The 14,354-nt window shown below is 41.0% G+C and overlaps 1 protein-coding gene across 1 annotated transcript; it reads right to left on the minus strand.

The window, feature by feature from the left end:
- Positions 1 to 2,560: 2,560 nt before the first annotated feature.
- Positions 2,561 to 14,257, minus strand: hs3st3b1a (heparan sulfate (glucosamine) 3-O-sulfotransferase 3B1a). Its single transcript, XM_046415463.1, has 2 exons — positions 13,421 to 14,257; positions 2,561 to 4,461 (listed from the first exon to the last, which is right to left on the minus strand). The coding sequence occupies exons 1-2, from the start codon at positions 13,912 to 13,914 to the stop codon at positions 3,843 to 3,845; spliced, it is 1,113 nt and encodes a 370-aa protein (XP_046271419.1). The 5' UTR covers positions 13,915 to 14,257; the 3' UTR covers positions 2,561 to 3,842.
- Between the last annotated feature and the right edge of the window lie 97 nt (positions 14,258 to 14,354).

Consider the following 14,354-nt stretch of genomic DNA (forward strand, 5'->3'; position numbering starts at 1 on the left):
ATGAAACATTTTGTTAAATTGTACTAAGCAACATTTAGATGTGCTCTGTTGCATTTGAACAGATGCCTGAGAACGTGTTGAGAAATGTTTAGTTTCGTTATGTGTTATGACAAGCTATTTTCAGGTGCAATAGAGCATTCACAGCTCTAAATCCTGCCCATGACGAGCTGATGTACAGTAGCAGCATGTCAGAGTATGACAGCAGTGAATTCAGCAATTCTTAGATTCGACCTGACAGGCCCACAGTGTGGGTGTGTGGTGCACAAATCAGTAGTTTACACTAACATCTGTCTCATCTCGAATTCATAGGAATTCTCACCCATGTTTTATTTGAAGCTGCATAAATCAAATTGGTCCTGCTATGAAGCTATGAAGCCCTATTGAAAGAGAGATTAGATCTGGATTAGCTATGTCAGCACATACATGTCAACTCCAAGTCTAGTGTCTCAGATTAATGCTTGCCCTTCCTATCGGATTAGGATTAAGATTCTGGACAATACAGAAGGAAAGATTACAGGACAGAGGAAGGCAATTGTCTAAATAACCTTTGAAACAAAATTTAATTACCTGATCTGGTTGCTCTGTTCATTTAAGAAATGTTGGTTTTATCCCAGAGATAAGATTGTCACGGTGCAGCTTCAGCTGAATCCAAAGTGTACTTCCTGTCAATGACTCAACCGAATCAGCAGTGTTGAAAATTCAGTGTTCTTTAACCTTTTTCAGTTGTCATGATCTTCCTCAAATTTTGAAAGAGTACATTGTGTCAAAAATAAAAAATGATGCCCTCACAATTTTCAAAACAAACACATAGTTGAAATTACAAACCCAGGCTTCAGGACAGGCCTAACATCTTGTTTGGCTGTCATACTTTGAGTAAGAGCTCACACGTTTCATAAGAGAATGAAAAGGTCAGCAATCCAAATACTAAAAAAGTAACAAAAGCTCATTTAATCCCTGCAAGGTATAGGGAGAAAAAGGCAGCCTGACAGGACTCAACAAATTTTAGCACTCAACGATGTCTGTTATAGCCCGAAACAGCACCGACAGACTAGATCTATGATACGACAGAACTTTGGCAGTATTTTTTTCCTTTCAGTCAGTGCCTTTAATGTCACATAAAGGCTACATTATTAACCTCACAGCATGATTTTTTACTTAATCACTGATGTGACTGGGATTGACTGAGCAATCAAGTCGAGAGGATGAATGATTTGCAATCACTTCTGCAGATGCAGACCAAACATGTTTAACTCACTTCCTGCATGAATGACATTTTGGCAGAACACACAGTTTTTTCATTGACATCATATTAAGGCTACAGTTCATCCTGCTGCCAGCTCTCAAACTCCAAATTTCTGTACATTTGTTCTCCAAACCAAACAGTCTAGCTGTTGCATGATGTTTTATTTTGTTCCCTTTTTATTCAGTGGTTCTGATTTTATTCCCCAGTGGTAGCTGCCAAGTGGATGTGTGAAGTCGCTTGATGCTCAGGGCTGCCAGGTGTCTATTTTCCTTGTCTTCCCAACCTTCAAACAACAGCAGCCTCCCTTACAACAGCCTGGAGGGATGTGTGCTAACAGCAATTCCCCAGTTGGGAGCCTAGCAATTACAGCACCCCTCCTCTATCCCTGTAATTGCAAAGGGAGCTGCTTCCTGAGTGATCAGACTGCTAGCCTGCCACCAGGGAGACTGGCTTCATCACCTTTGGCAGCCCCAGGTAAATGAGGGTGTTTTGTTCAAGAGTTAAATAAAGGTTGGTCGTTAATAGAGTGGGGCAATTCATATCTGGCCTTAACCTTTTGCTCTGTGGTTAGCTTTGCCACATGATGGATGGGACATTTTGCTAGAGGCAAATGCATAGAGCGACCGGTTCAGCCTCCCAACATAACGTACTGACAGAAGACACTAACTGTTTCTGGAATAAAAACGGTTGTGTGTCATATGTAATTATGTGACTGAATTGTATTATCAGCAGTGTAATCACCTCTGCAAAGATTACTTCTGCTTCAGGTCATGGCTCAAACACACAAAGAGGAAAAAAGCCCTTAATGTTTACATCCTCCTGAACACTTTGAAACGGCGCCTTGAAACCTGATCTCACTTCATGTTGGGGTGTGTTTAGTGTCACTCAGGGACATAAAGGAATTCTACTATTTTTTACATGTCACTGATTGTAAACCTGACACGTTATTTTGTGTTTGTTGGTCTCGTGGCAACAATGTCCTCTCACAGGTGGCAGTGGGGGGAGCTGAGACAGCTAAAAGTAGTTAACACTGCTGTGTCAATTAGCCCGTTAGCACAATAATGTGCAAGATGGTAAATTAGACACAGCGGTACACGTTTGCCTGCAGGGAACCAGAAATCTGATCAGGCAAGGTGGAAGTAGTGCATTATGGAGTCACACAAGTTCAGCATTTTAAAGGAACATTTCAGCCCAGAATCAAAAAGACTTGTCTAACCTGTGAAGCTATTTACACATCCAAACAGGCTGATATCTCCAAAAACTGTAAAAAAAAAAAACAAAAAACAAAAAACAAAAAACAAAAAGAGCTTGTTAACATTTTGGTAAAACATTTTTATATTTTTATTTCTTACTTCATAAAAATGACATGACTGCACCTTTTAATCAGCTTCTCAGTCAAACCTGCTTCACATCCATGTTTGTAAAGCAATGCATACAGCAAAATAGTGCCTCTACAAAAGCGGGGTCGCATTACATCATTATAGAATGACGTCCGTGAAAATGCTCACAAATGAGTGTTGATTGAATAAAACTCAACCAAACATAATGTTTACATGAGGGAGGAATTTTGCCCCAAGATGGTTTATTTTAATTCTCTTCAGACAGAGCTGAATGTAAACTACACATATTTAGAGAAATGCTTATTTGCGTCAGTTGATGTATAATGGGTACGGGCTTCATTACCACATCTAGCATCACCTGTGATTTAAAAAAAAAATGAACTGAACAAAATGATCAATGAGAACCATTTCAGTATAGATCAATGAAGCTGAATCATTTTCTTTTTGGAAAGAGAAATAACTGATTAGGCATTGTGAAATCTGTGCGTCAGGTTTGTGGACACCGAATAAAAAACATCCCCAAAGTATCGTGACAGGACCCTCTATTGGATCCTGATCAACATTCCTTTGCAGAAACAGTATAAATAGTGGTTAAGTCAAAATATTGCAGTGGAAATTTATATTATTATATTAACTTAAAGTTGGCTCAAGGGTCAACCATAAACTTACTAACATTAATGGATCCACGTTTTATTACGGTGCTCGGGAGTTTGAGGCAGAGCCATCACTCAGGTCTAATTGACATGATGAGGAGCTATTACTGTATTGATCCACCTGGCAAGTGGCACTGGATCAGCTGAGGCCAGTATCGACCTGACTAAGTGGGTCCACAGACCTCTTGAGGGTCAGGCAAATGTTAAGGGGATATTACCAGTTGTTTGTAAAGCTGGATCTCATTCAGCTTAAGGTGAAACAAAACCAGCATTTTGAAAAGTCCAGGAAGAAGAAATGGTGGCCCACAAGAAGCCGAGAAAAAAAAAAAAACTGACCCTGCTCATAATACCCGTAAAAACATTGTGCTTATAGAAAAAACGTTCATGTTTTTAATGAGAATTAAAACTGTGTATGTTAGATCATGAAGAAACCTGGTTAGGCAACTCAGTGAGTTAATATCATAACAATAAATTATCATAAAATAGACTTCTGAACTTTTTACACATCCACCAAATACTGTACATACACTGTATAACAATATCTCCAGAGTGATAAACTTATAAAAAACACAGACAGAGACGGGTCTGTCATCATAGTTTTCCCTCTCAGTCCCAGCCAAAGTCATGTCCTGTCATCTGGTAAAACTTTCTATTAAAGGGTTTATAAAAGTCCCTTAGCCTCTGCACCACTTCCGGGTCAATATTAGGATGGGTTCTGCCTTTGGTTTTGCCTAAGCAGTGTGGCTTACTGTTCCCCTCAGGTCTCTTAAGGCACGGGAAGCCCTTTGCTGGGTTAAAGTGGAAATGCTTCTCCGTGACCACCCTCCTGAGTCCAAGAAAGTCTTGGACACGAGCCATCTCACCTGCAGGGTCGCTAATCAGACGCTCTCCGCTAACAAACAGCAGCTGCTCCATGGGGAAGTACTGGAGCCAGCGCTCGAGGTGCTTAGCATACATGCCTATTTGAACAGCGCTCCAGGTGGTGTCAATCAGACCTGCTGACATGTTCTTAAAGGTCAGGCTCTCAAAAGACGGGATGTCCGGCTTCTTGGAGCGTGTCTGGGTGTAGTCTGAGATGGCCCGAGTGACTGGATCTCGTACGACTATAATGAGTTTTGTGTCTTTAGACATGGTGTAGATTCGAGCAGGGACCTCCTTGGTGACATAGTAGCTGGGGGTCTTCTCCATGGTCATCTGGCCTTCTGATGACTTGGGCATCAATTCCCTGCAAAAGACACAAACACATTGATTTGCATTTGTGCTGCAGGCATTCTGTGGCACAAAAAAAAATGTAATCCTACTACTTTTTAAAGCTAACAACATTCAAAAACTCCAATACAGGATGACAGATTGACAGTGACACAGTAGCTCCGTGGCAGGTACTGTCAGGCAGGAGCAAGTCAATTGTCATCAAGAAGACAATTGCAGATATCACAAGCAACATTAATCGAGTCTGTGAGTACATCTAAAGTGACAGGAACTGGTAGGTAGAGCAGGAGTCCTATCAATCATGTGCGATTGCATGTGAAGACAATACACAGTTCATGACATGTTCTAAACACAAATCCTAAAGGAAGACATTCATCTCCTGCTGCTGCATTTAATCTACCTTAAGACCTCGATCCTCTTTCAAAAACCACAATCCTCATATTGAAATATTCCACACCTTCATTACATTATACAAAGGGTTGTTTCACTGTGAATAGACAGTATTATGCTGCTTCATGTCAAGCCTAAACAGATGACTATGACGGCACCTTTCTACTCATATTTGTCAGTAATTTTGTGCAAAATGTGAAGATTTGGATAAGCTTTGCATTCCTGAGTAGAAAATGCAAAGCTAGGGAGCTGTCTCTTCACATAAATGCATATTCTTCTTGACCCTGGATGGCTCTGGTTGATCATAATATAGCCTGTTAACTGAAGCTCTGACTGGATAATGGCTAAAGTGAGCCAAGGGGGATTAAGACTAAGCCAAACACGCTAGAGCATTAGAGGCTGGTTGACTGCCTTGTTGGCTGGCTGGGTAGCTGGCTGGCTTGCCTCTGCAAAGAGAGGGAGAGAGATACGTGGCCACAACGATGAGAGTCAGTGGAAAGTAGTTAATCCATGAAGAAATACAAGTGATGGATACAATAACACAAACTGCTCTACAGCTGAGTTCAACCCAATATGGTTACACTTTGTTGGAACTTTGTCAGAGTGGCATTCACTCACTTCTATGCAACATTTTATGGGTGCAGTTTAAGGTTATGTTGCATTAGACTGCATTATATATGAAAACGTTTCTCATTCCACTCAGTAACAATGTACAATATAATTCAGCTCAGCAACACCACAGACCAGTGCTGCAAGAATTACTCAGATATTTAACTAAAGTAAAGGAAGTATGACAACTTTGTTCCAAGAAAAAGTCATACATTCAAAATTTTACTTGAGTAAAAATACAAAAGTATTAGTATCAAAGTATAGAACATTTAAGTACAAAAACTTAAAGTTTTCATTATGCATATTAGAACAATGCATACTATTAAATTATAATTGTTGATGCATTAAACAATTGTGATAAAGTTGGGGTTTATTAATTTTACTGAATGTACTGCTGGGTAGCTTTTTAAAACGGACAAATAAAATCTTGCAAATGCACAAGTAAAGTACAAATTATTCAAATTATGTACTGTAGCTATGTACTTGGGTAAATGTACTTTCCACCAATTCAGCTCACTATCTTCTTGGACACTGTGGCAACATCACTCCACTAACTTATGTGTTTGCTAGCCTCACGAAGTATCAAAATCCTCTTACATTTAAGAGATTTAGTTATTAACTACATCAAACTAACTTCTTGGTCCCTGCCTTCTGGGTATATCCCATACCAGCACAACAAATGTCTTCAACAGCAGTGTGTGGATATCTCTTTTTTTTTGCTATATGCCACAGGTGTTCACAAACATCAGTTAGTCAAAATGTTTGGTGATGTTCTCCTGTTTTGATTGTGGGCAGTTCATCTAAATAGAACATCCGGGAAGTAGAGGAGCCATGTCATTAAAGTGATTGCAATAATTTCCAACCATCTGTTGGTTCATGTCCACAGAGCTTCAGTATTCCTCTCCAAACCCAGCAGCTTTCATTTTACAAATTTATGTGGCAGGAACAAGCAGAAAATAGCCTGCAAGATTTTGACCCAGTGCTGGGGAAAAAACTGTAGTAATGATGGGAAAAGTAGGCATCACCCATACCTAATTATTGTCTTACAAACACACATGGGTTTTTTTTTCCTTATGTAATTTCATCACCTGATGTCACCTGCTCTTTCTTTCCTTTCTGCAGAGGCCCTAGGTCTTACACATTTGTTCCAATTTTCCCTCCCTGAGAGACTTTGCCACCTTTGTATATGGTGGAAAAAAATCACAAAACTAATCAAGGTAATAGGTACAAGAGAGACAAACAACTTTATCAGAACCCCCTGCAATTATCTTATGTATCTCTTGGATACACACAAGCTGAGCACTGCAGGCCTTACTCTGGGCCTCAAGGGACATAAAAACTTACAACCAATCAAACTTTCCACTTAGTCCCCAAGCAATACAATCTGTGTGAGAAACATATGCATTATTCATCTCAGCAGACAGAGAGAGAACATCTCTGACTGAGTGAGGAGTGAAGGAGTTGCCTTAGGGGCCAGATGTAGCAAGCTTTCACAATTTGTTCTGCTTAATAAACAATGTCGCCTGGAACCAATAGGTTTCATTGCATCCTCATCTATCAATCAGCCATGCAAAGGCTTTATCATTCAGCTTCAGCAGAATGAAAAAGGTGGTCCTCTCTAAGGAACTGAGCCACGGTGCACTGACTTTTGCACCATCATGAATTGTGCATGTTTCTATTTTACTTCATAAAGCTAAAAACACTGCTTTACTCTAAAGCTGTAAGGTCTAAGTGGGTTGTAAATGTATTTTCAAAGTCATAAAGCAAGGAGTCTGAAGCTTTGAAGAATTTCTACCTATAATTGGCGCACTAAAAATAAATCTAAGTTGATGCCCTCACAACCCTCACATACACATAAACATCCTACCGCCCTCTAAAATGTCCTGCCATACTTGCAGTAGAAGAGCAGGAGAGAGAAGATAACAGAGTCAGGCAGTGAGGAAGACTTCTAAGGAGGAAGAGGAAAGAGAGGATTAGAATCGAATAGAATCAGGTGAACTGTTGGAGAGCACATAGGATGACCCCCCCACCCGGCCCCCCCACCCGGCCTAGACACCTAAGTCTAAATATTAAGTCATCAGCCCAGCCATGTTCAACGCTAACTGTGCAATTTCCTGGAACAGTAGCACAAGATACTGCAGTCTACAGACAGATATTAATCCAGGACTGGTGCGTTGTACAAGTTGCTGTTGTTGTGTCTGCTGGGCAGTCAGGTGTGTCCATTTAACTGGTAGCTGGAGAGACAGCGTTTGAAAGCTGGTGCCTTGTTTACATTCACTGCTATCAGAAAGCCAGTTCAAAGGTAGGAATTTACAACTTTGCCGCGTGGCTGATGCCCTCAGTAAGAATTCACATTCAAGTAAGGAACAAGTACGGTGCAGACAACTTTGACAGCACTTTCATTTTTCGTAGTATTCTCCTTGACCGACTCCAACTGGCATCTGTATTTAAGCTTTTCAGACCGTGGTTACAAGGGACTGCTGCAGAAAAAAAAAAAACCTCAGCATTATCTAATGTTATGATGGGTTCTAATCTTACACTACAGCTCTGAGAAGGGGGTGAGCTGCTGTGGGAATCGTTCCTCTTCTCAAAGATGAGAGGATGAGAGGTGGTGGTATGCAGCCACTTCTAATAATCACACCAATATACTGTGAGATGAGTTCCAGACAGAAATCAAAGAGGAAAGCATCTTTAGGTAAGGTGCTCCTTGGTCACTGCAGCACATCTCATCATGAGTGTGAAAGTCACTGCCATCACACTTTACACTCAAGACCTTCATTATCTCGATGAGCATTCCTGAACAACAATGATAATGCAGAGAATGCATTTTTACCATCCACCATTATTACTGTCAGTATGCAGAATTCATGGCCACCTGGCTGTCTGATGGAGACAGGCCCAGTCTGAAAAGAGGAGGAGGAGGAGGAAGAACAGTGCGTGAGGCCATTCTGGCTTCCCTCACACGACTGTCAGCCTTGCATTAACACATAAAAATTCTGACACTCGGCTGTTTATAGAATCAGCGAGCACTTTTTATCAGGGTGGTGCTTCTGGAAAAATGTAAACCAGCACAGCTAAACCAATCACATTAGATGTTTAGTGAAAGTTTAATGAAAATTGTTAAAAACTGATATCAGTATGCATGGATGTATGGTTTGGATCTACTGCCGCGATAACAAACTCCCATCTTCAGATAAATGTAGGAGAAAGAGCTTACAGTGTGTGATGTTTCAGTGTGACCAGGTCATTTTTGTCTGATTGTGGATGACAGTTCAGTGAGACGAATCAACAGGTGTAACTATTTATTAACAATAAATATGTTACAATAACCAGGAAGTTACAAGGAGATCTTTGATAGAAATGCAAGCCACAAGTTTGTTCAGAGGTCTTGCAGTATTATGCAGATATGCAACCAAAAAAAATTGCATTAAACCTTCTGTTTATCCTGGGGGAGCTGCGTGAAATCTGATTTTTAAAAAATGCCTCAAGTGATGTCATTTGGAGTCAGTATTGGATGAGGCTGAGGACTACAAATTTGAAAATGAAAACAAGTCTGAAGATGTGCAGTTAGAAAGAGGTTAGTTTACCAGTCAGCTCTAGCTTCTGCTTCAGTTCAAAGCAACATCACATGCATAAAATAAATGAACCTTTGTCCTGACTGTCAAGAATTGAGTTGAACTATCCAACAGGGCAACAGGGCAAAAGAAAGAAAAAAAAACAAAGAAAAAGTGTGCAGCATCTTTGTATGAAATGTATGTTTCCAGTTTAAGTAGTGGTTGGTACAATTAGATAATTCCCCACAGATGCATACTGGTTTGAGACATTCGGCAAAAGCAAACAAGACTTCAAAGAATCAAAACAAAGATGGTTGAGGCAGATTGGTGCTTTCTAAAGTTGCTCTGGCTTGCTGTCTGGGAGTCTCTGAAGTGTAAAGAAAGATAGAAGCAGGAAACAGCACCTTTTCTCTGAAGATACAACAAAAGAGAGAGAGATGAGGAAGTCAACAACTCAAGGGGATATAATGGAGTGAACCTGTTTTTTTTTGTTTTTTTTCACTCTTTCCAAAGTGCTGTAATAAGTGCTGTGGTTTGACAAATTGCCTCAAGCAAAAACCCAGGGGGTTGTTGCAGAAAATTAAATCTTCAATCTCCAGAAGAGGGAGGGAGGTGCACATTACCAGTATTGACAATCTTGTGGACTTATTTTAGGAATGCTAGCATTATTCTATCGGAAAAAATGATCTGCCAAGTTTACTTTTTGCAGAGCATAGAGTTTTAAAGTGCACAGTCTTATGGTTTGTGGAAACATCTTAGACATATTTGAAACAATAGCTAGCATGTGTGAATTGTTTCTTTAAAGCATCTCATTATCAGTGCAGTTTCCCCTTCTTCTTTTCCTGTCAGCATGCTGACACATTAGTTCAAGCTTGGGGATACCTTATATCAAGAACTCTCTCACTTACACCAATCCCCCTGTGTCCTTGTGAAGAGCTGAAAAGTACTGAGTAAGCAAAAAGACACCAGTGGACTCAAATGAACTTACTCTTGGGAAACACAACTTTCTACACAGAGATCTCTGAAAGTCAACTTTCAGCCAAAAAAGCTTAAGTGTAGAGTGTGAGTCTTTTCTTGGGCAGGTTCCAGTGAATGCTCTTTCTGATGAACTCCTGCTGGGCTTCGTCAAAGGGCACTTTCACCCTTCTGAGCACATTTGCATACAAAGTGAAGGCAGAGAAAACATGTTTCACACTAATTGTCTGCTCTTTTATTGTCAGGGTTAATGCAGACCCCAGGGGTTCTCCAGCATCCCCTTTCATTGAGCTCCATAATACTGTTGCGCTTTCTAAAGACTCACTTTAAATTTACTGCCCTCTATCTGCCACTGGCCTGCAGTAAGCTTCCCTGGGGCTCCGAGGAGGATTACGTCGTCTTCTCTGACACCCTCAGTGAGTTAGTAAGAAGGCCGGTCATTGTTCTATATATGGAACCTCAAGAGGAAAAACACAATTACAGCAATTAATTTACATCTACTGTATAGAACACTAAGGGCCCTGATCTGAGCTTGCATTCAGTAGATGAGTAGTTAACCTGCCAAAATAAGACATACAGGAGGAAGCTGGGATTCTGTTATTAAAGAAAGGAGGTGCTCTGTGTGAGTTAAGTGTGCATAATTGTCTGACTGCTTCTCTTTTCCTGCCTTTGGGTAAAAATGTGCTGTATTGTGGCTGGTGTCCTGCTGTGTGGGGGCCTCTCCTCTATGTGGGGCTCCAGCAGGATGGACACAACAGACCTCCAGCAGGATGGACGCACCAATCACAGCAGATAAATGGTGTGACCACAACTCAATGCCACCACAGGAACTGATAAGCCCACCCAGCAGACTGCTCCTCTACCAAAGCTACTCCATGCCATTAGTCCAGGGACAATGAAGTGAAACATATGGAATCAAATCAACACTCACCTTCCTCATTTATGCTCTCGGCTCATCTTTAAGACTTACTTCTGATCCAACAGTATAGTGGGCAAAGTTTTAAGAGGCTTCAAAAAGGTGTGTCAGTGCTCATTTATTAAGCTGGCACAGTGTTGTGGGGAAAAAACATTCGTCGAGCAGTGATGTGCTCCACCACAAAGCCAGGCGAGGTGTTCTCTGAGCTCCGCTAAATGATCATTAGGGGTTGAGTCTGCATGCTGGTGCTCTGCTGTATGGGGTCAATCTGTGGCACGCTGCTCTCACTGTGACAACTCAAGCCAAGTTGTTTTAATTAGCACGATCACCTCTGTGGGAAAAGAAGCCTTCATTATACATGTCTCACGATGAAACAGTTTCCCACATCCGCTAGCTCGTGTTTGGTATACAGTCGCCACTGTGAACAAGTAGCTGGCACATCTCAGTTATATACAACTGCTTCTTTGACTATTACCTATATACCATTTTATTTTATCCATTTTTAATAATAGCCTATCCTCCATTTTAGACATTGCTTATTCTTGAGGTGCATTGCCTGGATTAGGAACAGCTGAAAGACCAACCTAAAAACAAAAAAAAAAAGGAAAAAAAAAAAACTTGAAGCATAGGATGATTTCAATTTGTTCGTATTGCTCAGTTTGTAGAGATGGACAAAAGATCACTCGTCACAGACCGATCATCCAAAAATGTCCTAAACCTGTCCGGAAATTCTTAAAGGAGCTTAAGCGAGAAGTCCTTTGAACAATGCTTCGCTTCCCCTATTGTAACTCTATGGAGCCAGCATTGAAACAGTGTCTAGATCCTTTGACACTGCCCCTTAATCCCTCGGCTCAGTCAAATGGACACTTGAAACTGCAGCATCTCTTATTATCTCTTATGAACAATGTGGTTGCTCTGATGTAAACCATTCAATGCCAAACTGTTTCTGGGAACATTTGCAATACGTAAATAATCAATAATTTCCATGACTAAATTGTGTTTGTCTTTCAGTTCCAGTAAGAGTAAGAAGTTGTGTAATAATGCAGTTGCGTCAATAGTAAAAGAGCTTGCTCATAATGGTACAAGGACAACAGTTGCCATGGACGAGAATACAATAAAAATGTGCAAGTTAAAGGCAATATTGACAGTGTGAGCAGCCTCTCATCCCAGAGCTCTGCCTTTGACATTGACATCTATTTGGATTGAAGATCAAAACAAATTGCTTCCACTGAATCAATACCCTGGAACTCTTAATAATCTTCAGCCACACTCCTGGCTGCTCAAGAATGATAACATGATGTAACTTGCTAGCTCCAAACCGTAAACCAAGGGCGGTTTCTTTGAACTGCACTCACAATTAAGGCACAATTTAAATAGACGCTCTGCTTTATCTTTCTCCACCTGCGTAGTGCCCCCTTATTGTCAGAGAGCCACAGCAAATCTAGATCCAAGGTGCAGATCCACATATCAAAAAATTCCACAAACTCAGAGTGAAGGCCACGCAAACAAGCCCCAAAAAATCGATTGTGCTTTTTAAATGAACAGGACTGATAGGAGCCGACTAAGCCTTCAGTGCAAATAGAGAGTTTTGGTCTTTTGGCCCATAGAAATGCATGGTGTTGGCCTTCATTTGAGTGCTATGACCTGTGGTGTACTGACTTTCGAGGTTAGCTGTTTAAACTGTCTGGATGTTAAAATGCTCTGATCCTGCTTTTCATAATGGGAACATCAACAGTTTGTGTTCTACATAATACTGTCACCTGAGGTCACCATTATCACATTATCAATAGCGTTTCATTGGCTGACTTTCAGTTTCATTTCTATCAAAAAAAAAAATGCCTACAGTTGCTGTTTAGTGTAGCTATTATGAAACCTCTAAGCTTCTCTCACTCTGAACATCTTAACTCTCCAGCTTAATAAAGTCATAAGTTATAAAGAGGAATTTAAAGTCACGTTCACTTTCACTTCTTTTTTTTTATAAATTGCCTTAAATTAATGCAGTTGCAGCAAATATGACGCTATTTTCATTCACATCTAACAGCAGGATAGTTTGTCACTTGCTCTCATCAGGAAAAAAAAACAGCTTTCTTTTAAGTGTATTTCAGAGCATCATTACTTTATTTCCTCGGTTTCTTTGCACCTACTGCCTCATCTTCTTCATGATATATTCTCTGGAAACGTACTGAAATAACTGGTGATCTTTTATACTGTTGCAGAAAATATGATGAGACTTCAGGATTTGTTAAGAATACCATATAGTAGCTTTATGGTGCAATATGAGAAAGGCAACATAATGGATTGCTGTGGCGGCTGCTTTATGGTTAAATCACGCAAAGTATAGGTGGAGTTGCATGAATCGGCAATATCTGTTCATAAGAAGAGGAGTGCTGTTCTTTGTGTTTTGATTCTGGACTCAGTACAACCAACACCTATGCTTTTAAAGATGCCCTTGAGCATGGCACAAGGCGCAGAGCTCAGCTGACCATCTCTCTCCGGATTCATGTTTTAAAATAACGCATCAAGTCTGATACCTGTACCACTCCAGTCCCTTGTCGTAGTTGCGGTCGAAGAAGTGCGGCTCTGCCCCCACCGCTCTGATGTCTGGATGCAGGCGCAGAAACTCCAGCAGCGCCCGGGTCCCTCCTTTCTTCACCCCGATGATGATCGCCTGGGGTAACTTTTTACTTTCCGACTCATTGAGGAAACCTGACATGGCATTATCATCTAACGCCCTCGCCTCGCCTTTAATGTCATCCCACTCTTCTCCTCTGCTGTCCAAATCGTTTTCGTTATTCAGTAAGTCCCTGGAAGCCCCGAGAGAGGACTCCTGATTGTCAACTTCTGCGTTGTTTTCGTGCCTGCTCAGGGAGCCGTACGTCAGGTTTGGCATAGTTGAGCAGTAGCCAACACAACAATAAATCATGTACACCCAAAGAGACAGCATTATGCAGAAAACAAAGAGTTTGTTTTTCACGTGGGATGGTGGCACAACATGTAGGCTGTGTAAAATCGGACTATATTCCATAGGACCGCCGTGAAAAAGTTATATTCCAGTTAACATTCATTTTGGCAAATGCGCCTCACTCCTCTGCCATGATTCAAATCCTGGATAATCGGTGCGCAATTTCCCCAAACACAAATAGCCAGTGTGGAAACTGATACTGAATTGAAGCTACGGCGAGCGTCCACCTCCTGCTTCAACTCCAGTTCAGCTTGGAGTCTAAGACTGATATGTTTTATTCCTGACAGAAACAAAAAAAATCTGAAACGCGCTGTGAAAATATCGCCAGGTGAGCGAAACGCGCGTCAGGGACCGAGTTTGTCTCCCATCACTCGCTCTCAGCGTGTGAGCGCTCACACAGCAGCACCAAGTTATCTACACAAGCCATAGGGATCAAGCGAAAAACAATATGAACAAATTACTTCCGGTAAAGCCTTTCAAAATAAAGCTGCCGAGAATGTAGC

This window comes from Scatophagus argus, chromosome 16 (assembly GCF_020382885.2).
Source record: "Scatophagus argus isolate fScaArg1 chromosome 16, fScaArg1.pri, whole genome shotgun sequence".
In the NCBI taxonomy this organism is placed as follows: domain Eukaryota; kingdom Metazoa; phylum Chordata; class Actinopteri; family Scatophagidae; genus Scatophagus; species Scatophagus argus.